Source organism: Aedes albopictus, chromosome 2, assembly GCF_035046485.1.
Source record: "Aedes albopictus strain Foshan chromosome 2, AalbF5, whole genome shotgun sequence".
NCBI lineage: Eukaryota > Metazoa > Arthropoda > Insecta > Diptera > Culicidae > Aedes > Aedes albopictus.
The window spans coordinates 122,932,335-122,960,098 of NC_085137.1; the positions used below are offsets into that span (position 1 = coordinate 122,932,335).

A 27,764-nucleotide genomic window follows, 5' to 3' on the forward strand; every position below is an offset into this window, starting at 1 on the left:
TACAAAGAACGATTGCACCGATTTTGATCATACGTCTAGGATGGCAGCTCCATTTAGCAGATTTCTATAAGATGTAATGCGACAATTTTTACGAAGCAAATAAATCACATATACGATGCTACCGAACTTGAAGCTTGACACTCAGAACGTATGTTTTATCTAATGATTCTATCCTATTCTGTACGATTCTACCGATAGTATCAAGCATCTTTTACGACCGGAGACGACTATATGAAACCAAATCGAAATTGTAATTTCATTTGGCATAAAATGCGATTTTACGCAATCATTGTCAACATACATATTATTATACAGTTCTGATTCAATATATAAACATATACGATTTTTTCCACACAATGATTTACGATATGTGGTTAGCTGGGGGATTCCTTGAAGTCCCAGAATGAATCCCCGATGGAATCTTGAAAGAGTTCTAGAGGGAACTTCTGAAGGAAGCACAAGAAAAATCTGAAATGAAGCTACAGGGGATGGCCAAAATGTTTGGGATAGGTATCTTTTTTTCTCCAACAAAAAAAATCAACATGCTGTAACTTTTCATAGAGTGCATCCAAAAATCTCAAATTTTGACTGTTTGTCAACCTATTATATGTGCATCATTGGTACAAATTTGGGCTCGATTGATTAATTTTTAGCGAAGTTAGAACCGTTTGGGTAAAACACTATTTTTTAGACGACTATTTTTTGAACTGTCACATCTCGGAAACCAGTTAACCGAATTGAATATTTTTTTTAACGTGTATCAACAATATATTGATTCATAATACGACGTTATAAAATGTAATATTTTTTCACGGCGAGTTAAGTTATACCGGGTTGATTTTTTTTACCAATATAGAGGAAAATAAATCAAATTTACAATACCACACAAAAATGATTAAATGTGTTCTTCCTTCAACCTAAACAGGCTCTAATATATCTGATTAGAGATAATTTGATATCAGAAGTGGAAAATCTTTGGATATCAACACTAAAATTTATTGACATTGATGTAAAAAAATTACATTTTTTCGAGAAAATCCACAAAGTGTCAATCTATGATAACTTTTTTGAACGTTTAAAAAGTACCTATGTTTTAATAGTTTGTGAAGCATTTACATATTTTTAGTGTACGTTCAAAACTTCATTCAATTCGGTTCACTGGTTTCCGAGATATGACAGCTCAAAAATGAGTTGTCTAAAAAATAGTGTTTTACACGAAAGGTTCTAACTTTGCGAAATATTAATAAATCGAGCCCAAATTTGTACCAATGATGCACATATAATAGGTTGACAAACAGTCAAATTTGAGATTTTTTGATGCGCTCTATGAAAAGTTCTAGCATGTTGAACTTTTTTGTGAGAGAAAAAAAAGTTGCCTATCCCAAACATTATGGCCATCCCCTGTATCATCGAATCTACAAGCATATATTGTGTGTTTGAATGAAAATCATGCCACTATGTGCTGTCAAGTGGTGAGTTCAATTTTTGTTTATGAAAGTTCCCTTGAATATAAGTCTTCAGATCTACAAGCGTAATCGGTGTGGAACGTCTTGAATACCTTCTGAAACCGTTTGAAAAGTTTATGTAACGCTTTCGAATGTGCTTGATACGCTTATAAACCTCCGAAAATACCTCTGTAATACATCTGAAACTCGCGAAAATCCTCTGCAACCTTCTGAAACACCACCGAAATCCATCTAAGAACCCATCGGACCCCCTTGCACTTGAAACCCTCCGAAACCCCTTGAAAATGCCCCTCTAGCCACCTGTAATGCCTCTGAGCCCCTCCCCTCCCCTTCATGAAAAACCCTTGAAACCTCGCATGGCCCCGCTTCTTTCGTTTTCAAGAACCTTTTTTTTTATGAAGCACAACCTAGGGGAACGGAACCATCTTAAACGAAGTGCTCCCATATTTATCCCATCTAAAATAAAGCAAATAACCGCTATTTGTAGTGTTTTATTTTGTTCCGAGTGAGCTTTTAGGACAACAAAAATAACGGGAAAATCGTTACCTAAATCACCTTTTCTTAGAATATGATGAACAATGAACATGCTGGAGAATCATACTCATATTCTTCGTTGCTGATTACCCTTTTCTAACTTATAACCTTTATAAACTTCTCCTAACTTGTCCGCGGCCAACGATTTTCGGGTGATCTCTTGAATGATTCGGGGTAGTGGCTTTCGGTGTAATGGAGTGGAATGCAGCGAATACAGTTAGTCGCAATATCCACAAAACATGTTTATGGTCGCTTTTTCGAACAAATAGTACCACTGTGCAATGCTAACGCGTTGCTGATTGGAGTGTTTCCCATTCTAAGGTCAGAATATTTGCATTAAGGGAGTAAATATTATCAGAAGGAAAAAGTTTTTTCCCGACCGATACGTGGAAGACACGCGCAGTGGTTGATGGGTTATTTATATCAACGTAGCCCACTCGGCTTCCATGATAGACTGCTGATATGTAACGGTAGTCATCGTTTGTGAATACCGATTGAAGGGTAGAATGGAAAAATGATCTTCAACGGTTTTCTATTCATATTCTTCTGTTTATATTACGAACTCATTGTAGATGTGTGGAAATAAACTTAGAACTTTAATTTGTTCATTCTCTGCCAGTGTTTATCGAATGCAACGGTGGTTTCAAAACTCCAATGGAATAGATGTCCTTATCGACAGAAAGCTTACTGGTAAACTTTTTAAGAATATTTGCTGTGTTTCTGTAACGTTCTTGTTTTTTTTTATTGGGTTTTATTTCTGAAATTGAATGATTTATACAAAATGGACTCACTCGCAATTTTTATGCAATCTCATTGATTCTATTAATTCGACTCCTCTAAACATGGTATCGACACATCAGAGGCAATGAACCATGTCCAATAACATTAGTACAACGACTAGACGTAGACTTATATGAATAGCTACTACGAAGTATACCAGACATATAAACATTGTCCTACACCCTGCAGTAATGCTAACGAGAATGTCTGTTTCTGATTGAACTTAGCTAATTAAATTTTCCACTTGGACGATTGCTAAATTGAAACTAAATTCTGTTGCTCGGCATCATCGCACTAATGATGCATCGCTCAATCATTTATTTTCCCTGCCCTGGGGGAGAAAAGTTCCCAAGTCTCAGCGAACTCCAACTTATTCAATTACACCGATAATGTTGCCATTATAACGGAGCGTATCTCCGTGTGGAAAATCGATACCGTTAGATGGGGTGACTTAATTCAGCGGGATTTAATTTTAGAACTAAACAGTTGTCTGTAGCTAGTAGATTGTTTTTGTATAGAACTGCAGAAGTTTAAACGTTTTTCAACGGTTATGCTGTTTGAATCACATACTTGCAAGCATTTTTTTTTTGAATAAGTATAATTTTAGTAGTGAACAAGCAGTACAAAAATATTTCAAAGTTTGTTATTTCCATAAAATTAAGGAAACATTCCTATTGCTGGAAGGTTTGGAAGCTTAGAAAATGAAAGAATCAGCTCTGCTCCGGTTGACGGTCACAGAATGAACGGAACACTCTCCCCCCATGGCTGACCTAAATCCCTAGACTAAACGAAACTTACCTCGCAGGAATCTCGCTTGCCGTTCGCGTAGCCAGCACAAACGAACGACGGCAGGATCTTCTTGTTGTGGCCAGCCATGTGGAACATCTCCTGGCAGACACTGTTCTCTATCACCGGGACCTGTTGGACGAACGGACGAAACGGAGAGCAAAATGGCATCAGAAGTGGTGATGTTATTATAGTCAGCTTACGCAAAATGGGGATTAAGTTTCCAAGAACAACAGCCTCGATTGGATGCAAAATTCATTTCGCTTACCTGCACTTCCTGCAGCACCGAGGGCACTCCGCCACCGTACGTTAAACGTCCCCATCCGGTTACTGTCGCCATTCGGCCGGTAAAGTCAGCTTCGTCTGATGGCATGCAAATTGGCACTGGAAGAGATCGAGGGGAAGAAAATGCGGAGGAAATCCATGATGAGTAAACTTAGTGGTGCTGAAACGCTATTACAGGTTCAGTTTTGGAATGAAAATGAAAAATTAAGTGAACCAAAAAAAAAAAAATACAAACACCAGGTCCGGCTCAGTTTTATTCCAAGAAATTGGTACCTAATAATGATTAGCGTAGATAGTATATTTCTAAAGTATACAAGTATCCCATTGTCACAGTTTAAATAACCTTAATGCCTAAAACATCTATCTCCCTCCAGTGATTATATAGGAACATAAACGGAAGCAAAAGACGAACCAGCCAAGGGCTGAAAGTCTCTGTAATGGAGATAAATCAATCAATCAATCAATCAATCATAAACATAAGCATAAGGCGCAGTCCCGTACAGTTTTGCCACAGTTCCAAATGTTCTGGCAATAATGTCCATGTCGTCCGCAAAGCAAACAAATTGACCGGATATTGTGAAACTCGTTCTGCGGTTGTTGAGCTCGGGTTGTCGCATCACACCTTTCAGAGCAATGTTGAAAAGTAGGCATGAGAGTCCGTCCGCTTGTCGAAGTCCCCGGCGAGATTCGAATGAACTGGATAGTTCGTCCGAAACTCTAACGCAATTTAGACCACCGTTCAAGTCTTGGCAGCTTCCCAGGAAAGTCGTTTTCATCCATGATTTTCCATGGCTCTGTCCGGTCGATACTGTCGTATGCCGCTTTGATGTCGATGAACAGGAGATGCTTTCGAACCTGGTATACCATCATTTCTGGAGGTTTTACCGTGTTCCGATCTGGTCCGTTGTCGACCGGCCGTCGATGAAGCCAGCTTGATAACTTTCCTCGAATCCATTAGTTTTGGGTGACAGACAACGGAAGATGGTCTGGGATAGCACTTTGTAGGTATTATTCAAAATAGTGATAGCTCTGAAGTTCTCACATTCCAAATGGTCGCCTTTCTTGTGAATGAGGCAGATTACCCCTTCCTTCCACTCCTCCGGTAGCTGTTCGATTTCTCAGATCCTGACAATCAACCGGTGCAAACAGGTGGCCAACTTTTCTGGGCCCATCTTGATGAGTTCAGCTGCGATACCATCCTTACCAGCTGCTTTGTTGGGTTTGAGCTAGTGAATGACATCCTTAACTTTCCTCAGCGTGGGAGTTGGCTCATTTCCGTCCTCTGCTACATTGGCGTAGTCGTTCCCTTCGTTGTCGTGGTCTCCCGTGCCTACGTCCTTTATGTAATTCAGGTGCTCGTCGAAGTGCTGCTTCCACCTTTCGATCACCTCACGTCCATCCGTCAAAAGGCTTATGTCCAAATCCCTTGCATATTTCGGCTCGCGGCACGAAGCCGTTGCGGGATGCATTGAGCTTCTGATAGAACTTCCGGGTTTTTTGGGAACGGCACAGCAGTTCCACTCCGCTTCTTCCAGACGGCGCCTTTTCTCCCGAAAGAGGCGGGTCTGCTGTTTCCGCTTCTGTTTGTAACGTTCCACGTTCTGTCGAGTCCCTTGCTGCAGCATTACCGCCCTCGCTGCGTTCTTCTCCTCCAAAACCGTTCTGCACTCTTCGTCGAACCATTCGTTCCGTCGATTTCGTTCCACGTACCCGATGGTGCTCTCGGCTGCGTCGTTGATGGCTGCTTTTACTGTTCTCCAGCAGTCCTCTAGATGGGCCACAGCGAGCTCGCCATCGTCTGGCAACGCTATCTCGAGATTCTGCGCGTATGCTGAGGTGACATCCGGTTGTTTTAGTCGCTCTAGGTTGTATCGTGGCGGTAGCCGGAACCGTACATTGTTGATGACGGAGAGTTTTGGGCGCAATTTGACCATCACCATATAGTGGTCAGAGTCGATGTTGACGCCACGATAGGTCCTGACGTCGATAATGTCGGAGAAGTGCCATCCGTCAATCAGAACGTGGTCGATTTGAGATTCCGTCTGCTGTGGTGATCTCCAGGTGTAACGATAAGGGAGGCTGTGTTGGAAAAAGGTGCTACGTATATCCATATTTTTGGAGGCGGCGAAATCAATGAGTCGTAGGCCGTTTTCGTTCGTCTGCTGGTGGGCGCTGAACTTACCAATCGTCGGTCTGAACTCCTCCTCCTGGCCTACCTGAGCGTTCAAATCTCCTATGATGATCTTGACGTCGTGGCTTGGGCAGCGATCGTACTCGCGTTCGAGCTGTGCGTAAAATGCGTCTTTGTCATCATCAGTGCTTTCGGAGTGTGGGTTGTGCACGTTTATTATGCTGAAGTTGAAGAATCGGCCCTTGACCCTTAACCTGCACATTCTTTCGTCGATCGGCCACCAACCGATCACATGCCTCTACATGTAGCCCATCACGATGAAAGCTGTTCCCAGCTCGCGTGTGTTGCCGCAGCTCTGGTAGATGGTATGATTACCTCTAAACGTTCGCAACACGTCCTGTCCAACACACCTCCTGCAGCGCTACGATGTCGAACCCGCGGTTCTTCAGTAGATCGGCGAGTATGCGGGTGCTCCCAATGAAGTTGAGAGATCGGCAGTTTCACGTACCGAGTTTCCAATCGCAAGTGCTTTTTGTTCGCTGGGGTCGTTGCCGTTGGTCTCGGTTCGTATTATTCTGTTGCTGATTTTCCGCTACAATGGTTTTTACGGCTGGCTCGTAGGGCCTGACACCAACCCCCTACTTTCCGGAGGACCATAGTGCACAGTTGAGCTTAGAGTCCTTCCCTGGAACTCGGACGTAGATCAGCCGCCCCTAACATGGAGATCAGACGCTGTTGTGAGCCGCTCTTCTTGGAGAACAGACGCTCAGGTTTTCCGAAGCAAACCCCACCTTCCCCGTCAGCCTACGACCAAAGTTCCCACCGGGATTGGTTACCCGATCTTCCCTAAGGTTGCTCATAGTTTCCGGCCGGTACCGCGAGGAGGTTCGAATAGGAGTTGCTGGGTAGAGGCTAGTGGATCACAATGGGATCTGAATTACGCAGCATACCCAGCCTTTACCGTGCCAGCAATCTGAAGTCTACTAGCTTATAATAAACCTTTGGGACATTAAGGGTCATCCAAACTGTTCTATAATGAAGTCCTTCAAATCTACAAGAAAAACTTTATAAGTTTTCGCGATAAAAAATAGTATTGCATAAACTGCTAAGAGAGACTACAGGGATATCCCATGTCCGCCAAACTACCTTGGAGTTCAGGACTTCGGGTCTACACTCGTAACAATAGCCATATCTGCTATACTAAGTAACGTTGCATGTTTACCCGTGGTTACTGGATCAATCTGAAGCCTACTAGCTTATTATAAACCTTTGGGACATTCAGGGTCACCCAAACTGTTCTATAATGGAGTTCTTCAAATCTACAAGAAAAACTTTGTGTTTTCGCCATAAATAATAGTATTGCATTAACTGCTGGGATCTGTGAAGCTCTTGAAATCTCATATGTAATCAATAGACACTACAGAGATACTCCAGGTTAGCCAAACTACCTTGGAGTTGAGGACTTCAGGTCTACACTCATAACAACAGCCCATATCTGCTATACTGAGCAACGTTGCATATTTATCCTTGGTTACTGGATCAAGCTGAAGTCTACTTTTTTTATTATAAACCTTTGGGACATACAGGTTCGTTGTATAATGAAGTTTTTCAAATCTACAAGAAAAACTTTATGTGTTTTCATCATAAATAATGGCATAGCATAATCTTCTGATATCCGTGAAGCTCTTGAAATCTCAAATGTCATTTAGAGACACTATGCCTGCAAACTATCTTTGAGTTCAGATCTTCAGGTTTACACCTTGGTCTACACTCGTAACATCAGCTATATCTGACATACTGAGAAACGTTTCATAATCAATCGCGTTGACTGAACCAACCTGAAGTCTACCATATATTATTATGAACCTTTGGGATATGGAGGGTCGCCCAAACTATCCTGAAATTTAGCTCTTTAGAGTAACAGTTTTTATTCTCACAATGAGCTTTAAACAGTAATCTGTAGTCTCCCTGGCATATCATGAGTCATTTCGAGATAGTTTTGAGATATTTCAGATCAACAACACTACTCCGGAGACCACAGCTACACTTGTGATAATAGCTTTTGCTACTACGTTAAGTAGTGATACATAACCCACTGTACTCACCGAGGTAGTTAGAAGAACCATAAGCCTTGCCATATATTTTTGATATATTATGGGCTTCCTTAATGTTATGAAGCTTAGTTTATAAAAACAACCACTGTAGGCTTACTAGACATGATAGATTCCAAATCGTAGCTTTTAATGAAAGAAGTTACCGTTACACCCGTAGACTTTAAAATCTAAACTCAAGAACAGTTTGTATGACCTAGGATATCCCGAATGATCTGATATTCCTTCTGAACCTTTCAGAAAACTTACTGAACATGATAGATTACAAATCGAAGCTTTCCCGAGTAGATGGAAAAATCTGATGAATAGCATATTTAGCTATTATTGGTTGAATTACTGAAGAACACTGATATTGGTTTCATTGATATAAGAGGTAAAAGATCAGAAATAATAGCAAAATCTAATATGGTGAACTACTCAATAATAGCTCTTTAAGATATTACAAGACCAAAACAATAGCAGAAAAGATTTGTCATTTTTTTTTTCTAGAAAAAGAAAATTAAAAAAAATGTCAGCATCCAGCATCGAACCTACGACTTTAGGATTCACAGGCGGCAATGCTGACCTTTCAACTGTGGCTCACTGTTGTAAATAACATGGGAATAAGAGCATGCGGTTCTTCGCTTCCACAGCTCAGAAAGGGGCACATGGCATTTCACTAACATTTAGCCATCACTATGGGTGTACAGTAGGGTGGGGCTAATTTCGAAAAATCTCTCCGATATATGATTTCTCAAGTGGAAAGTGATCTACTAGTCGAAATAAGTCAGCTGTACAAAAATGAGCGATTTCGGTTGATATTTAGGGGTGGCGCAAAGGGTTCAAGTGAAATTTTTGCTAGAACAAACTTTCAAAAATCATTTCAAATTTAATTTTCAAACTTATTTTTTCTAGACTAAATGTCATATTTTGGCACCAAACCCAAAAAATACTGAAAAACGACATTTTTTTCAAATATCTCAGGAACCAGTGGAGATATCGCAATTTTGAGCACAAATTTGGTCCAATTGGGTTCTAGAATCACCGATTTAGTCTAGAAAAAATAAGTTTGAAAATGAATTTGAAATGATTTTTGAAAGTTTGTTCTAGCAAAAATTTCACTTGAACCCTTTGCGCCACCCCTAAATATCAACCGAAATCGATGGATAAGTCATGAATGGTCAAAATTTCATTGCATTCGGATCATTGAATCCGGAGATATAACAGCTCAAAGTTGGCCATCGGAAAATTTTACATTTTTCAAGAATCTTTATAACTTCGTGGAGAATGGCCCGATCTTTTCTAATTTTGGACCACTGATACACATCTAGTTGATGATCTTACAGTAAAATTTTGAGAATATTTGATGCATTTTTCGAAAAGTTACAGCTAGTTGAACACTTTTTGAAAAATGAAAATTTTGCCTGTCCCGATCATTTTGTCTATCCCCTGTATGTGTTCGATTTCGTGCAGAAGAGCTAAACTTGTTCTAATGTTGATATTTTCAGCTATTTCGACAAGAACAAAAACTGATATCATATCACTTTGAGCTATTCGTGCGATATTCATTAGATTTTTGAATAACACATCAAAATCATATCGAGCTATGACAGCAAAAAATGTTCGATTTGAGATATTATTTAGATATTCTCGTCTACCCGGGTTGTATGATGAAAAACCCAGATTAATCCACCTAGTGGTGATAGTGCCTTTCTCGTCGAATAAATACTCATGATCTTTCCGTCGACGTTAGCAAAAATGTAGAAAAGCAACAATTTTAACAAGGCCACCATCGATTTGGGAAACTTATTGGTGGTACATATTTCGATGTTATGTTCAACAGCAAAACTGATTTGCATAATGCATTGGGATCATTATGACCCCATTCTATTCACTACGGCAGCGGCGTTAGCGTCAACTAATGCATGAAGAAGGTTAACTTTATTTACAATCAAAGATCACTTTGTAATCTTCGACAAAGTTTTTTAAGCACACTTTAGGCTATATTTTATGTATTATCATTGGTAACACGATCCATGTGAAATTTGACCTCCTTACGAGAAAAATGCAGAATATGGAAATTTTCCATTCAAATTTCAATAGCTATGAGAAGAGCGAGGGCTCAACCAGCCGCACCCAAATTGTGAGCTGTAATCTTAGAAGCAAAAGGAGATTGAAGATTGAAAAAACTTTATTCGGTGTTGATGCGATCAAATTATATTTTTTCCATAAAACGTTGATCCATCCTATTATATATTTACACCGCAGGAATCTGAAATGGTGTGATTTGATAAGATCGCTTTGGTCACAATTTTGTTCTCTTGCATATATGAAGACTTTCACCATTTCTTCACTTATAATCTTACCCAACGTTTATTGCTTGGACGTTTAGTTTGTTCACTTTTATTATTCCGATATTTAATGTGCAGCTTGCATGGGTTTTGTTCAATTTTACGTTTGACCACTTCCGGCGGCACCGATTCCGGTTATCTCAAATATGGCCTGAGACTATGTTCTTGTCAACTGTTCATCGGGTTACCTAAAAAGCCGAATATTAATGTGATCTGAGGCTATTTTCTTGCTAACCGTTCGGCAAATTCTTGAAAAAGCCACTATTTTATGAGTCGCATGCTTGATTTTGGTTTACTTCTTTTTAATAACTTCCAATGGAACACCCGCATCCGATTCCGAAATACTATTAGTAGTTCTAGATGGGGCCTGAGACTATTTTCTTGTTCACCGTTCATCAGATTATCAAAAACGCTGCTCTGGTTTGGTTTCCCTCTATATTTTACCACTTCCGGCGGGTTACTCGTCTCATCACCAGTTCTAGATCACTACCGGTTCTCCCTAATATGGTCTGTGATTATTTGCTGGCTAACCGTTTATCATGTTACTGAAGAAATCAATGATATGTCGCATGTATCGGTTCTCTTTTACGTTTGACCATTTCTGGCGGGACACCCGGAATCGGTTCCGTAACACACTGCGTCTATTTTTTGCAACTGTTCATCATGTTACCTAAAAATCCACGATATCTCAATGTATGGGATTGGTTTGAGCCTATTTCCTTGCAAAGTTTATTAAGCTATCAAAAAGCCGCGCTTTGCTGTTTCGCATACATAGGTTAGGTTCAATATATTTAGCAGCTTTTGGAGGGAAACTTGGAACTACTTTCGGCACTACTGTCAGTCCCTAATGTGGTCTTAGCTTACTTCCTTGATTAGCGGTCATCAAGTTGTCGGAAAAGTCGTGATTTAATGTGCCGCATGCATAAGTTTTGTTCACTTATATACGGCCACTTCCGGCGGGACACCCGGAACCGGTTCCGAAACACTACCGGTCCAGATATGGTCTGAGTCTTTTTTTTATGCCAACCTTTCATTATCATAAAAGCCCCGCTTTGATATGTCGCATGCATGGATTTGGTTTACTTTTATATTTGGTCACGTCCAGCGGGACAACCGAAACCGGTTCCGGAACACTACCGGTTCGGATATGGTCTAAGACTCTTTTCTTGTCAGCTTTCATTAGGTTATCAAAAAAGCCCCGCTTAGATATGTTGCATGCATGGATTTGATTTTTTATATTTGGCTACTTCCGGCGGGACACCAGGAACCAGTTCCGGAACACTACCAGTTCAGATATGGTCTGAGACTGTTTTCTTGCTAACTGTTCATCAAGTTATCGAAAATGCCACAGTTTGATGTGTCGCTTGCATAGTTTTAGATCACTTTTATATTTGGCCACTTCCAGTGGGACATCCGGAACCGGTTCCGGAACACTACCGGTTCAGATATGATCTGAGATTGTTTTCTTGCTAACTGTTAATCAGGTAATCGAAAATGCCGCAGTTTCATGTGTCGCATGTATGTGTTTGTTGCATTTTTATGTATGGCCCCTTCCAAGGGTACTGGTCCGGAACACCTAAATGACCATAACTCCGGAACGGCTGGACCGATCCGAACCATTTTCAATAGGAAACAATGGGACCAGATTCAACGTCGAATGAACCGTCGGTCATTAAAATCGGTTAAGGTTTACTGCCAAAAAGTGATGTGAGTTTTTTTGTACACACACATACAGACACACGCACACACACACACATACACACACACAGACATCACCTCAATTCGTCGAGCTGAGTTGATTGGTATATGTGATTTGACCCTCCGGGCCTTCTATCAAAAAGTCAATTTTGGAGTGAACATATAGCCTTTCCAGTACACTTAGTGTACGAGAAAGGCAAAAAGTTACGGTTACACCCGTAGACTTTAGGATCTAAACTCAAGAAAAGTTTGTATGACCTAGGATATCCCAACTGTTCTGATATTGTCTAACAACTTTTCAGAAGACTTTCTGAACATGATAGATTACAAATCGTAGCTTTGTATAATGAAAGAAGTTACCGTTACACCCGTAGACTTTAGGATGTAAACTCAAGAAAAGTTGGTATGACCTAGGATATCACAACTGATCTGATATTGTCTAACAGCTTCTCAGAAGACTAACTGAACATGATAGATTACAAATCGTAGCATTGTATAATGAAAGAAGTTACCGTTACACCCATAGACTTTAGGATTCAAACTCAAGAACAGTTTGGATGACCTAGGATATCCCGACTGATCTGATACTGTCTATTGAACTTTCAGAAGACTGACTGGATATGATAGATTACAAATCGTAGGTTTGTATAATGAAAGAAGGTACCGTTACACCCGTAGACATTAGGATCTAAACTCAAGAATAGTTTGGATGACCTAGGATATCAAGAAAAAATATTCTGTATATTATTATACCGTTTTAATGCTATTGATCACCATGTGTAGAAAACTCCGGCTTCAAGGGAATGCTGAGATCCTTTCTCGATTACAGCCACTACCAGTAATCGATAGCCTGATTACAAGACTAAATTTCTCCGATTCGTCCCAAAACCAACCCTGATTGTGTCAGATAGTGACCGCAGTTTTCGTCCCGAACCGCGGCTGGAAAACTAAAATATTACAAATTTAATCCACTATGGCACATTGTCTCGATATAATTTATTACACGCCAGGATGGCCTCCCGCTAGGGCTGATTCCGGGTTCGGTCTGCTGCTCCGTCCCGGGCAGGACAAAGGGCGACGCACGGGAAGAAACCACGGAAAAGTTTTCACTCGACTTGCAGGGCACGTAGAGCGAGCTCACACCAAGGCTACATCGAGGTTTTAATTTTCCGAGCGAGAGAAAAACAGAAAGTTTCCACTTGTAGCGAACGGTTTCTACGTAACAGCAGCAGCGGAAGATTTATCGACCTTGCCGCCGTTTTTCTGCAACTCTATACCAACCTCATAGGAAGCCCGGATGAGGGATGTTCTTCCTATGCATAATAGTATCTCGCGCCCAGAACTCTGTAAGCTTGCGGCGACGAGGTGAGCTGAATTTATTATCGAAAGCGTTATCAGATTGGTGTTTTCGTTTCGATCCGCTTTGGCTCAGACACCAAGGGGAAAGCTGCACGACAGAACATCAGGATTTAGCATTTAGAGAGCAGGGAAGAGCGCAAATGCCGTCGCTGCTGATTGCATCGCTTATGGCCCGTGATAATGGTGTGGTGTGTACGGTGTAGTTGGATGTGGTGTCGTTAGTGTCAAATTATTCGAGCTATTTAATTGGATATTTATGCTCGGGATGTAATGAGACAGCGGCATCAAATGGATTATAGGGGGGGTTGCGGAATTTCGTTCTAAGGTGGGATAGGTCAGGGAGGTCACTGGTAAGCACGTGGGTATTCAGAGGAGGACAAATTCTATTCGCGGTCGACGTAGGAAGTTTTCATAACGGAATTTTTTGAGCCTAGAGTGTTTTCAGACCGGCCACACGATATACACATGTAAAGTGGTCATTGACAGAGGAAGCTCTCAGTTAATAACTGTGGAAGCGTGTTAAGAATAGCTGAGATGCCAAGAAGAAGAGTAGTTCTACAAGTGACTGATGGACTATCGTACACAAACGTGGAGATGTAGCGTTTCTCGGTCTTTTTGAAACCGTTTGGTTTACGAACAGTCCTTCCTATCCTCGATGACCGTAAGGACGTGGCCGGCGCCGTTATTCGCCTTATTTTAGTTGGAAGTTCTCGAACTGTGCACATTGAGAATGATTAGTTAGTCTCGAACCCAATTTATTGGTCCTGTGTGCAATTAAGACTGCTTCGGACAATCTCGGAGTAGCGAATTGTGTGGTCATCTATTCCCATGCTCATGCTCAGATTCCTTCAGCAATTCATCCAAGGATTTCTTCAGATATCTTTACAAGTATTTCTTCAAGAATTCCTACACAGATTGTATGATTATGATATGACAATAAATCTTTCAGAAATCCATCCTGGCATTTCGCCGAGTAATCATCCTAGAAATTCCTCCGAATTTTTAGCATACCCAAGTAACAAAAGCGGCTGAATAAGCGTTTCTTAAGCTAACATTTGCTTAAGAGCCGTTTGTTCAACTCTTGTTCAGCAAACATGTTTGTTGGGTAGTTCTTTCAGATATTCCTCCACGATTTTTTTCAAGGATTCCTCCATATTTTTAGGAATTTATCCTGTGGTCCTTCCAGGAATGCCCCTAAAGAGTAGTTCAAAGATTATTTCAAGTTTTCTTAGGGAATTTCTTCAAGTCATTCAACCAAAATTTCTCTATTCATAATGCCACCAGAATTCTTAAGACGAATCCATCAGGAATTTCTTGAAGGATTTTCTAAAGAATTCTTCCAACGATTCTTTCTGATGAGTTTGCAAATATTCCTTCAGGAATTTCTTCCGAGATATGTCATAGATTTTTTTTCGGGAATATTTTATTAAAACTTCCATGGACCCTTCGAAATATTTATCCATGTTTTAAATAAGGATTTTTACAAGATTTCTTTCAAAAATCTCTACAAGGATTCTCCCAGGAATTCCTCCTAGGATTCATTTAGATTCCTTCAGGAAAACGTACAACAATTTATTCAAGAGTTTTTCTAGGAATTATAACAGTAAATTTCTATGGATTTCTTCAGGAGTTCATTTAATATTTTTTTTCAGGAATTCTACCTAGGATGTTTTTTAGTAAAATTTTTATGGAATTTTCAAAAAAAAAAAAACATACAAATATTTCATCTTAAACTCCTCCAATGATTTGTTCAAGAACTCTTTCTCAGAGAACTTTTAGGAACTTTTCCAAGGATTCCATTTGAAATTTTCTCAGTAATTTCCAAGAATTCCCCCCAAGATAACTTTATAAATTCTTCATGGGTTTTCTTCATTGATTTTTTATGAACTCCTCAGGAATTTCTCCACGAAATCCTGCAAAAATTTCTCCACGAAATCCTGCAGAAATTTCTCTTAGGATTCCCTTGGGAACTCATCCAAGAATTTATTTAGAAATTCTTCCAAAAATTTGTTCGAGCATTCTATTTCTTTAAAATCCCTTTCAGCAGTATTACAGCAGTACTGCCTTCAAGCTGCTTTTAGACGCTTTTCCGAAGTTTATCTCAAGAATTGCTCCCGGAAATTCTTCGTAGGATTTCATCTGAAATCACTTCAGAACCTCGATCATGACTTCCTTTAAAAATTTCTCCAATGTTTTCTTCAGAAATTCACGCAAGGGTTGCTGAGGTAATTCCGTTGAGAATTACAGCACCGACTGACTCCGGAATTCACTCTATTACTCTTTCAGAAAGTCTCACAAGGATATTCAGTAATTTTTCCAAGAAATACTTGAAGTTCTCTGAAGAACTCCTTCCGAAATAACTTTAACAATCTGCTCAGATTTTTTTAAAGTTTACTTACAGAAATTCCAATGGTTTGTTCAGTAAATCATTAAGAGATTTCTTCAAGAAATTCTTCCAGGATTCTTTCGAAAATTTTGTCGATGGTTGTTTCAGAAATTCTTTCAAGGAATCCATAGACATTTTCTCCCTATTTCTTCATTAGTTCTTCCAAGGCTTCCTTCAAAAATTCTTTCAAGGATTTCTTTTAAAATTCTGGCAAAGAATTATTTCGGAATTCTTCCTTAGGTTGCTCCAAAAGTTATCCCAAAAACTTTTAAACTTCCTCATGGGACTTCTGCAATAGTTTTTCTTTAGGAACTCCTCTAAATTCCTTCCAATTCTTCCAATTCGTCTGAAAACTGGAACTCAATTTCTCAAGAGCTCCCTATGAAACTTCTCCGAAGTTGCAAAGTCCGAGCTTCTTTTTGAAATCTTGTTTAACTACCATTTGTACCATCTATCCATTCTACAAACTGATTTGAGTTTTCCTTCCCAAACGTTCCTTAGTTCCTACAGTCCAAAGTAATCGTTCCCTACACCAATCGCCGTGAAGGGCCGATCGTCCTTAGGCTCTGTCCATAAACTACGTAGACTTTTTTTCGGCCATCTGAGAACCCCCCCCCCTCCCCCCTCGTAGACTTTTGTTCATACACAATTTTCGAAATTTGTATGGAGCGTAGACTTTGGCCAGAACCCCCCGTCCCCCCCTAAGAGTCTACGTAGTTTATGGACAGGCCCTTAGAGGCTAAATTTGACTGTAGACCAATAGCCTCGACCTCGAAGGTCTTGTCCATACTTCTTCTGCAATTCTTCTAGGGGATTATTCAGGATTCTTTGAGAAGTGCTTTCTGGGACCCTATTAGCAATGACCTCTGAGATTCTTAAACAGATTCCATCTGAGATTCCTGCAGACAGGTTGCTCTCGGGAATTAATCCTTGAATTCTTCTCAATATACTCCAGGGGTTACATTATGGGTTCCTTCCAATATTATTTTTTTTACTGAAATCCCTCAAAGATTTTATTCTGAAATTACACCAAGAATTCCTTCTGGGATTCTACTAGAAATTTCACCAAAGCTTGATTCCGGAGTTCCTCCAGAAGTTCTTTCGGGATTCGTCCAGGATCTGCTTTCTGAGTTTCTCCTAATTTAAGCATTTCTTCCTGAATTCCATCAGAAGCTCCTTCCGGGATTCCTTCAGGAACTTCTTACAGTATTCTTTTAGAAACTACTTTGGGGATAGCTTCGAGAACTCCTCCCGCGATTCCTCCAGGAAAGTCTTCAGGAAATCCTTTCAGGATCCTCTGGAAATTCCTTTCAGGATCCTCTGGAAATTCCTTTCAGGATTCATCCGGGAACTCCTTGGGAGATTTCTGCAAAAAAAAATTTGCGAGAATTTTACGGATTTTTTTGGGGCACAACTTCCGGGATTGCTTCAAGAACTCTTTCCAAGACTTCTCCGAGAACTTCTTCCGAGATTCGTCAAATAAGCTATTACGGGATTCCTTCAGGAACTTCTTGCAGGATTCTTTTGTAAATCCCTTCCCGGATTTCTCTGGGATCTGCTGCAAGAATTCCTCCGGAAACTCTCTGCAGGGTTCATCCAAGAACTTCATCCGAAAATACTCGAGGATCTTCTTCCGGGTTTTTTTTTTGGGAACTCCTTCTTCTTTGAAATTCTTCCGGGACTCCTTGCGAGTGCTGGACTTTGTTCCGGATTCTCGGGATTCTACAGGAATTTGTTCTGGGATTTCTCCGGGAACTTCTTCTGATATATTTCCAACAATCTCTTCCAGGATTCCTCCAGAAATTTCTTCCAGGATTCTTTGGGGAGTCTTTCTGGAATTCCTCCGGAATTTCTTTCCTTTTTTATTTTTTTAAATTTTTTTATTATTGTATATTTTAACTTTTGCTAATTCTACACTAGGCTAATTTTCTTCCAGGTTTTCTTCTTTAACTCCTGTCAGGATTCATACAAGAACTGCTTCCAAGAATACTCCTGGCAAGGATGGGAACGCTCACTTGCAAAGAGTTACACTCACTTGCTATTTTCTCATCTCAGAAGCATGCAATCAAGAAACGATGTATGAACGACTTTTGCCTTGTGGTTTTGCCTAAGAGTTTGCAGAATAGTGTAAAGGTCGCACACACATTCCAAAGTCGTGAGGGAGCTGCGAAGTCAACTCTCCACGAGGTGAATGTAAATTACACTCACCTCGTGGAGAGTCGCTTTCACAGCTCTTTCACTTTCACGTGTGCGACCTTTACTCTATTCGGCAAACTTTTAGACAAAATCACAATAAAAGTCGTTAATACATTGTTTCTTGATTGCAGGCTTCTGAGCTGAGATTATAGCAAGTGAGTGTAACTCTTTGCAAGTGAGTGTTCCCATCCCTGACTCCTGGAGTTTCTTATGGAATTCTTTCGGAAATTTGTTTTGGAATTCCTTCGGGAACTTCTCCCGAGATTCCACCAAGAAGCCCTTGCGGGATTCCTCCAGAAACTTCTTCCAGGATTCTTTCGGGAACTCCTTCCGGGTTCCTTTGGGATCTCCTTCAAGGATGCCTCCAGGAGCTCTTTACAGGATTCTACCAAGAACTTCTTCCGAGAATACTCCACGATCTTCTTACGGGATTCTTTCGGGAACTACTTGAAGAACTCTTCCTAGGATTCTTCCGGGAATTTGTTTTGGTACTCCTCCGGGAACTTCTTCCGAAGCTTTTTCCAAGATGCTCTTGCGGGATTCCTCTAAGAGGTTTTTTCGTCAATACTCGAGGATATTCTGGGATTTCTCCGGGAACTCCTTCCGAGATCCTTTCAGAAATGGCTTCCGGTTTTTTGCAGGAACGCCATCCAGGATTGTTCTAACTCTTTTCAGTTTTGCTCCAGAAGATTCTTCTGGAATTACTGCAGATGCTTCTGGAATTCCTGTGGAAGTCTATTTAAGAATTCTCTCAGATGCTGCTGGGATGGAATTCTTCCATCAATTTCTTAAGGAGTTCCTTCATCCGTTTTGTAAGGAATTCCCCCTGTATTTTTTTAAATTCTTTTTATTTGTGAATTTTAACTTAAGCTTATTCTTCACAAATTCCCCCTGTAGTTCTTTCTGGGTTTCCTCCAAAAGTTCCTTCTGGGTTTCCATTTTTCAGGAATTCCTTGTGGAAACCCAACAAAAAAAATAACTTTCAAAGGCATTAAAAGGAAATATTAGCAGAATCTCCGTAGTAATTCCTGGAGAAATCCTGAAAAAAATCTCGAAAACAATTCCTGGAGGATTCCTGAAACTCCTGTAGAAATTTCGGAAGGAAGCCCCTGAAGTCCCAGAAGAATCAATCCAAAGAATCCTGGAAAAATTCTAGAGAGAAATTCTCAAGGAACCCCAAGAAGAATCTGAGATGATACTCCCTGAGGAATTACAGAAAGTCTTGCAGAAAATCTCCCAGGGATTCATCCAGAAATTCTTCCAAGAATTCCTTTAGAAATTTCTTCAGCAGATCCTCCAGAAATCCTCTTAGCAATTCCTCCAGGAGTCCTAGATTTCTGGAAATTTCTGTGAATACAGGAGGAATTTGTAGAGGAATACCCGAACGAAATTTTTGGGAGTAACTGCTGGAGGAATTTCTGAATACACTACTGCAAAAATTTCTGTGGGAATTCCCAGAGGAATTTACGGAGACATTCCTGGAGGAGTTTCTGGAGGAATTTCTGAAGGAGTTTCTGGAGGAACTCCCGGAGGAGTTTCTGGAGGAACTCCCGGAGGAGTTTCTGGAGGAACTCCCGGAGGAGTTTCTGGAGGAACTCCCGGAGGAGTTTCTGGAGGAACTCCCGGAGGAGTTTCTGGAGGAACTCCCGGAGGAGTTTCTGGAGGAACTCCCGGAGGAGTTTCTGGAGGAACTCCCGGAGGAGTTTCTGGAGGAACTCCCGGAGGAGTTTCTGGAGGAACTCCCGGAGGAGTTTCTGGAGGAACTCCCGGAGGAGTTTCTGGAGGAACTCCCGGAGGAGTTTCTGGAGGAGTTCTTCCTGGAGGAGTTTCTGGAGGAACTCCCGGAGGAGTCTCTGGAGGAACTCCCGGAGGAGTCTCTGGAGGAACTCCCGGAGGAGTCTCTGGAGGAACTCCCGGAGGAGTCTCTGGAGGAACTCCCGGAGGAGTCTCTGGAGGAACTCCCGGAGGAGTCTCTGGAGGAACTCCCGGAGGAGTCTCTGGAGGAACTCCCGGAGGAGTCTCTGGAGGAACTCCCGGAGGAGTCTCTGGAGGAACTCCCGGAGGAGTCTCTGGAGGAACTCCCGGAGGAGTCTCTGGAGGAACTCCCGGAGGAGTCTCTGGAGGAACTCCCGGAGGAGTCTCTGGAGGAACTCCCGGAGGAGTCTCTGGAGGAACTCCCGGAGGAGTCTCTGGAGGAACTCCCGGAGGAGTCTCTGGAGGAACTCCCGGAGGAGTCTCTGGAGGAACTCCCAGAGGAGTCTCTGGAGGAACTCCCGGAGGAGTCTCTGGAGGAACTCCCGGAGGAGTCTCTGGAGGAACTCCCGGAGGAGTCTCTGGAGGAACTCCCGGAGGAGTCTCTGGAGGAACTCCCGGAGGAGTCTCTGGAGGAACTCCCGGAGGAGTCTCTGGAGGAACTCCCGGAGGAGTCTCTGGAGGAACTCCCGGAGGAGTCTCTGGAGGAACTCCCGGAGGAGTCTCTGGAGGAACTCCCGGAGGAGTCTCTGGAGAAACTCCCGGAGGAGTCTCTGGAGGAACTCCCGGAGGAGTCTCTGGAGGAACTCCCGGAGGAGTCTCTGGAGGAACTCCCGGAGGAGTCTCTGGAGGAACTCCCGGAGGAGTCTCTGGAGGAACTCCCGGAGGAGTCTCTGGAGGAACTCCCGGAGGAGTCTCTGGAGGAACTCCCGGAGGAGTCTCTGGAGGAACTTCCGGAGGAGTCTCTGGAGGAACTCCCGGAGGAGTCTCTGGAGGAACTCCCGGAGGAGTCTCTGGAGGAACTCCCGGAGGAGTCTCTGGAGGAACTCCCGGAGGAGTCTCTGGAGGAACTCCCGGAGGAGTCTCTGGAGGAACTCCCGGAGGAGTCTCTGGAGGAACTCCCGGAGGAGTCTCTGGAGGAACTCCCGGAGGAGTCTCTGGAGGAACTCCCGGAGGAGTCTCTGGAGGAACTCCCGGAGGAGTCTCTGGAGGAACTCCCGGAGGAGTCTCTGGAGGAACTCCCGGAGGAGTCTCTGGAGGAACTCCCGGAGGAGTCTCTGGAGGAACTCCCGGAGGAGTCTCTGGAGGAACTCCCGGAGGAGTCTCTGGAGGAACTCCCGGAGGAGTCTCTGGAGGAACTCCCGGAGGAGTCTCTGGAGGAACTCCCGGAGGAGTCTCTGGAGGAACTCCCGGAGGAGTCTCTGGAGGAACTCCCGGAGGAGTCTCTGGAGGAGTTTCTGGAGGAACTCCCGGAGGAGTTTCTGGAGGAACTCCCGGAAGAGTTTCTGGAGGAACTCCCGGAGGAGTTTCTGGAGGAACTCCCGGAGGAGTTTCTGGAGGAACTCCCGGAGGAGTTTCTGGAGGAACTCCCGGAGGAGTTTCTGGAGGAACTCCCGGAGGAGTTTCTGGAGGAACTCCCGGAGGAGTTTCTGGAGGAACTCCCGGAGGAGTTTCTGGAGGAACTCCCGGAGGAGTTTCTGGAGGAACTCCCGGAGGAGTTTCTGGAGGAACTCCCGGAGGAGTTTCTGGAGGAACTCCCGGAGGAGTTTCTGGAGGAACTCCCGGAGGAGTTTCAGGAGGAATTCCCGGAGGAGTTTCTGGAGGAACTCCCGGAGGAGTTTCTGGAGGAACTCCCCGAGGAGTTTCTGGAGGAACTCCCCGAGGAGTTTCTGGAGGAACTCCCGGAGGAGTTTCTGGAGGAACTCCTGAAGAAGTTTCTGGAGAAACTCCTAAAGGAGTCTCTGGAGAAATTCGTGGAGGAATTTTCGGATGAATTTCTTAATGAAATCCTGGAGGAATTCCCGGAGGAATTTCTGGAGGAGGTTCTACAGGAACTCCTGGAGGAGTTTCTGGAGAAATTTGTGGAGCAATTTCTGGAGGAAGTTTTTGGAGGAATTCCTGTAGGCATTTCTGAAAGAAAATTCTGTCGGAATTTCTGGAGGAACTCCTGGAGGAGTTTCCGAAGGAATTTTCGGAGGAGTTCCTGGATAAATTTCTGGGGGAATTCCTGGAAGAAAAAAATCCTAGATGAATTTCTGGAGTAATTCCTGGAGTATTCCGAAGGAATCTCTGGAGGACCTCCTGGAGAAATTTTTTGCAGAAATTTATAGAGGAACTCCTGTTGGAATTCCTAGAGGAGCTCCTGGATGTATTTCCTGTGGAATTCCAGGAAGAATCCTTGGGAAAATTTCTGGAAGAATTGCTTGAAGAAATCCTAGATGAATTTCTGGAGGAATTCCTGGAGAAATTTCTGCAATATAATCAGGAGGAATTGCTGAGGGAATCCTTGAGAGATTTTCTGGAGAAATTCCTGAAGGAATTTATGTAGGAATTTCTGTGGGAATTTCTGGGAGGAGGAATTTTTGGGAGTATTCTGTGGGAAATTCTTGGGAGAATTTCTGGGATAATCTCTGGAGGAAATCCTAAAAAATTGCTGGAGGAATTCTTGAAACTCGTGGAGAAATTTCTGGAGGAATTCCCGGAAGAATTTCTGGAGGAACTTTTATAGGAATTTCTGAAGGAATTCCTGGAGGAGTTTCTGGAGAAATTCGTGGAGGAATTTATGGATGAATCTTCGGAGGAATTCCTGTAGGAACTGTTGCAGAATTTTCCGGGAGTATTTCTGGAGAAATTTTCCCAGAAATTCCAGGAGAAATCTCCGCAAGAATTGTTAGAGGAATTCCGTGAAAAAATTCCCTCACAATTTTCGTCGGGACTCCTGGGTGTCTTCTCGTAAGAATTCCCGGAGAAGCTCTCGTTTAAAATTTCTGGTAGAATACTCAAATGAATACCAATCAAATCCTCGTAAGAATTCTTGGATGAATTTCTGGTGGAATTTTTCCTGAAATTATTCTAGTACGATTTCCTGGAGTAATTCTCGTTGGAATTCTCGCAGGATTTTGTGTAACAATTGCCTGAAGAATTCTAGTAACAATCCCTGGGGAAATCCTCGTAAGAATTCTTGGAGGAATTCTCGGAAAAATTTCTTTTGGAATTCCTGGAGGAGCTTGCGGAGGAATTTGTCTTCGATATCGCGGCAGGGTTTTTCTTAAAACACGTTCCCCATAGTCTGTTGAAAATTATAACAAACCAACTAAGTCATGTACTACCAAACTAATGACAGGACAGTTACAGATAGACAAAAATGACCAAATAAGTTCTCCCTGAAGAAGACACTTACCCCTTGTCGAAATTTTGGACAACTAATAAACAGCGTTTGCTAATTCAAGACTGCGTAGCCGTTTTTAATAAAAGTTGATACGATATAGTCCAGCCCCCACTAGAATGTATGATTCGTTTATCAGTAAAATTTCACTCACCAATATGAACATCGTAGTGGATGGGACTTTCCAGCTCCAGGATGGCAAGATCGTTCTCGAAGGTGGCCGCATCGTACTGCCGGTGCACAATGACCCGCTTGACGTTCTTGGTCACGGATCGTTTCGTTTCCAGGTCACTCGAGATGTCAAACTCGCCGAACACGGCTACTAGGGAGGCCAGGAAGCTGTGAAGTGATAGATTACGATGAAATTATTCGTGTGATTAAGAACGAGGCTCGTAATTACCCAGGTTGACAGTGAGCAGCCGTCACGACGTATTCGTTGGTGATCAACACTCCGCCGCACTTGTTCTTGGTGAACAGTCCGAGCCAGGTCGATTCCCGTACCAGCACCTGCCAGGGCCACTCGCCGAACTTGGCTGCCTTTCCTCCAACGACACGGGCACTCTTCATCAGCGGTCGCTGGCCGCAAACTTTGTAGGATCAACGTTGAACAATAGACAAAGAAAAACAATAGATAGAAATATTAGTCAACATCTGAGATTCGGAGGCAAATTCCGACGCATAACCGGAGATCGAGTGCATTACGTATTTTTCTTGGCGCTTGGTCATCAACCGTCTCGTTGTTGGTCTCCTCGCCGACGTCCTCGTCCTCCTCTTCCTCCTCGACGGCGTTCTCCTCCTCCTCGATGAGTTCGTCTTCCGGGGCCGGTGTAGTGGTGGTGGTGCTGGTGGTCGTCGTCGTCGTCGGTCGCTTCGTGGTACGCTTCGTCGCCTATAAGAGCGATGGTCGTTTCTTGAACTGATAAAAGAGAGGAACACATTTTGCGCGGCTTGTCAGGAGCCCTACACCGCCGGCACCATCGATGAGTCGCACTTACCTTGGTCGGCTTGCGGGTCGTCGTCACGGTGATGGGTTCGGTTTCGGCTGGGGTCGGTCGGTTGGTTGGTTTCTTGGCGGGCTTCTTTGAGGTCGAAGGTCGCGAGGGTTTCTTGGTGGTGGATGGTGATGATGGCTTTTCGTCGGCTTGGGGCTTCGAGCTGGATGTCGGTTTTGGACGAGTCGATGTCGAACTGGAACTTGGTTTCGGCTTTGTACTGGAAGGTTTGGATGGTTTCGTAGGGGTGTCGAGGGCGGTGGTTGCAACCGGTTTGCTCGAAGATGATGAAGTTGGTTTGGTGGAGTTACTCGGGCGCTTGGTCTTGGTGGGTTTCTTCGATGGCTTGGACACTGGTTTCGTAGTGGAAGTGGCTTCGTATGTCGACACTGCGGCTGTATCTTGTTCGATGACCGTTGGTTTGGCTGTCGTTGGTTTCTTGATGCTAGTCGACGAGCTGGACGTGGAGTTGGATGGTTTCTTGCTGCCACTTGGACGCTTCTTCTTCTTCTTCGTCACTGGTTTGGTTGTCGAGCTTGTAGTTTTTACCTTCACGGTAGTTGTGGTTGGGATTTCCTCGGTAGTTGTGGTAGTTGAAACTGTCGTCGGTGATGCGGCCAAGGTCAGATTCTTTCGCTCTTTCAGGATGGCTTCTAGTTCGTCAAAATTTCCGTTGAAGGACTCCACGATTTTGTTGACCAGCATGTTGACCTTGTCGTCATCGTTGATTCCAGAGAAGTTCTCGATTTTGGTGATGTTGCTCATCATGGTAGAGTCTGTCAGGTTGAGATTGGGATTCCTAACTGGAGGGAAGTTGTTGACGTCATCGGGAGTGGTGTAGAGCTCGTTCTTGATGGTAGATGATTCGACCGCTTGCGCGATGTAGATATGTGTAGGCTGGTTATTCGGAGGAATTCGGTTTATTGAAGGATAAGCTGGAGCGTATGTGGAAGAAGCGATATGACCAATAACGTTATTCGAGTCAACGATGGTGTAGATTGCAGTAGATGATACTGTTGGAGCAACTCCAGGTCGTTTCGTAACTCCGAAGTATCCTTCATCGGCAAAGTCGGCAAGCGATGAAACGTAGACTGGCGGAGGGGTGTTTTCGTAGTAACCAGGACGTTGATTGTTACCAGGAGCATTGGTCAGTTTGTTGTTCCACGTGCTAGATGTAACAAGTCCTGGGACGGGCTTTGGCGTGATGTGAACGGTTGGCGATGGATTATCGGAAGCACTGGCAATGTGGACGTAGTTTACGTTGTTCACAGCAGCTGGTGATTGATGGGAAAGCGTTGACGATTGGACGATGTATTCAGGTAGGTTGATGGTGGTGGATTGCGCTGGTCGTTTCGAAGGGTTGGCGCTCACTTTCTTAGTTGGTTGAACAGAAGAGATTGCAACAGGTGCTGGAGTTGATGCAGCAGTGTAGTATCCCGATGAGACGGCGTGCTCTCCTTCGCTTGTAATGATGATTGGTCGTTGGTTACCGCCGGCTGTGACGATAAGTTTGTTGGGTGGTGGACGAACGGTCGATACGGAGATAGCTGGTTCTTTTTGAGTCACAGCTGTCGTTCCGTATCCGCTCGTCAGTAAGGTAGCTTGGACTACAACCGGTTCCAGAATGGGCCGTCTCGTAGGCTTTGGACTGTACACATAGCTGGTCGAAGGGACCTTAGTGGATAGCAAGGTGGTGGGAGGGCTCGTCTTCTGGGGTTTGGTGATGTAGAAACTTGTCGGTCCGTATTTTTCGTAATCAATGGAGGACGTCGCATAGGATGCTTGTGAGGTAGTCTCGGGTGGTGGAGTCTGGGAAGTCTCGGTCACGTTGCCCTGCTTAGTGTCCGAGTCCGTCTCGTACTGTGGTCCAAGATTCGTTTCGTTCAACATCAGTATGATTGACTCAATCGAGTGAATGTTGTTGACGGAGACAGTTGGTTTCGTGGTTTGGTTCTCGGTGTCTTTGGTATTACTAGAGATAGTATGTACAAGTACGTAATTGTTCGATTCGGTTGCTTGAGTTGGCTTAGGTTTAGGTTTGAACTGAGGCTTTGGGTGGGTAATTTTCACTGGTTTTTCTGTGGTCAGCACCTCCGTCACGATTTCCTGGTTGGCGAAATCGTTGGGACCGGCATAGCTTTGGTCAACTGCTCCGTTCTCGTTGAAAAGGTCGGTTTCGGCTTCTGGATGCGTGATATCACTGTGATCGAAGAGTTGGTTCTCCTGATAGATCTGATTGGCAATGATTTGAACTCCACTCGAAGTGATGTCTGTGCTGGATTCAATGGACGGCCCAGAGGCTCCATTCCCATCGGAGAGGTGTTCGTTGTACTTGTTGAGCGAAGAGGGGATCTCCGAGCTGTAGACGTTATTGTGGTTGTCGATCTTGACGTAGCTGACTTCGCTTGGAACTGGTGGTGGTGGAACAGTGGTACCGATATCGATTTCCTCGGATTTGATATTCGGAGTGGATGGCGAGTATACGGAAACAGCATTTTCCGCCAGCTGATACATATGAGAGTTCAAGCTACTCTGTACAATGTCTTCGTCCAGATCATCATTTGTAATATAGTTGTTATCAAGCTTGTTGAACAAAGGCTTCTCACTGGACGGAGCACTCCCGCTCCCAGTCGAGTCACTGCTCTCCTTCACCGGATTCTCAAGCTTTACCGGTTCGTAATTGATCACAGGTCCATATCCAGTTCCGGATCCGGAGAGTTGACTTCCAAACTTCTCGTACTGACTGGCAATGGCTGAGCTGAGCGGCGACTGGGAAGTGGTTTCCATATCATCCGTATAATTGAACTGTTCCAAAAGCGAATCAGTCACCATGGAAGCCTCGTTCGTCAACGGCAGTTCACAGCAGGTTCCAAACAGAAACCCATCCATACAGGCTCCCACCACTTCTCCCTGCCGTTGAAAGCACTCATGGTTGAACATGCAGATCGTAGGACCTCGTCGCTCGGAGTCTCGTTTCAGCAGTGACCGCGTGGCATTGCAAAATTTCGGTGTTATCCGGTAGCCACCGAACAGCTTCCGGCTCTCTGAAACGAAAGAAAAAAAAAACACGAAAATAGAACAATTTGTATTGAATTTCAATTATCGTTACAAATTCAATCAAGGCCCCGTGCTGTAAATTATCCACCAAACGACGACCAATGGGAAATCTCAAATCGGTTTTCTGTTTTCATCCCATGTGATGTGCCCCCTTCTTTTGTTCTTGGAACAAGGCTCAAGGCTCGTTCAAATATAATTCTATTATCGGTTGTTTTCTTGGCGCTCACGCCTCGTTCGCGTTCTGACTGCGCGCGGAGGAGGGTATTGTTTCGCTTCAAGTTTTATGCGCGATGTAGCAAAGTGTTGGAAAAATAAATTGGATAAACGTGTCCGGAAAGTTCAACTATACGCGGGCACGCTGCATGAAGCTAGAATGAAGTGGCAATGAAAACTTAAAGTAAGCGTAGTGATGCTGGTTGAGGTGCTTTGCGAATGGAAACTAATCGTGAGTTAAAGTATTACCTTATAATTCTGACCGGTTCAAACGGCATTTGTCCATAGCAGAGCCATGGGCCA

The 27,764-nt window shown here is 43.3% G+C and overlaps 1 protein-coding gene across 1 annotated transcript in view; it reads right to left on the reverse strand.

Moving 5' to 3' along the window:
- The window catches only part of LOC109419403 (serine protease filzig), a 285,431-nt gene that overhangs the window by 7,582 nt on the left and 250,085 nt on the right, over nt 1–27,764 (reverse strand). Inside the window, exons 2-7 of the mRNA XM_029853205.2 lie at nt 24,195–27,235; nt 23,902–24,088; nt 23,600–23,786; nt 23,354–23,538; nt 3,835–3,950; nt 3,579–3,698 (exon numbers count right to left, since the gene is read on the reverse strand). Coding sequence (XP_029709065.2) covers nt 3,579–3,698; nt 3,835–3,950; nt 23,354–23,538; nt 23,600–23,786; nt 23,902–24,088; nt 24,195–27,235 — 3,836 coding nt within the window. The remainder of the gene's footprint in view (nt 1–3,578; nt 3,699–3,834; nt 3,951–23,353; nt 23,539–23,599; nt 23,787–23,901; nt 24,089–24,194; nt 27,236–27,764) is intronic.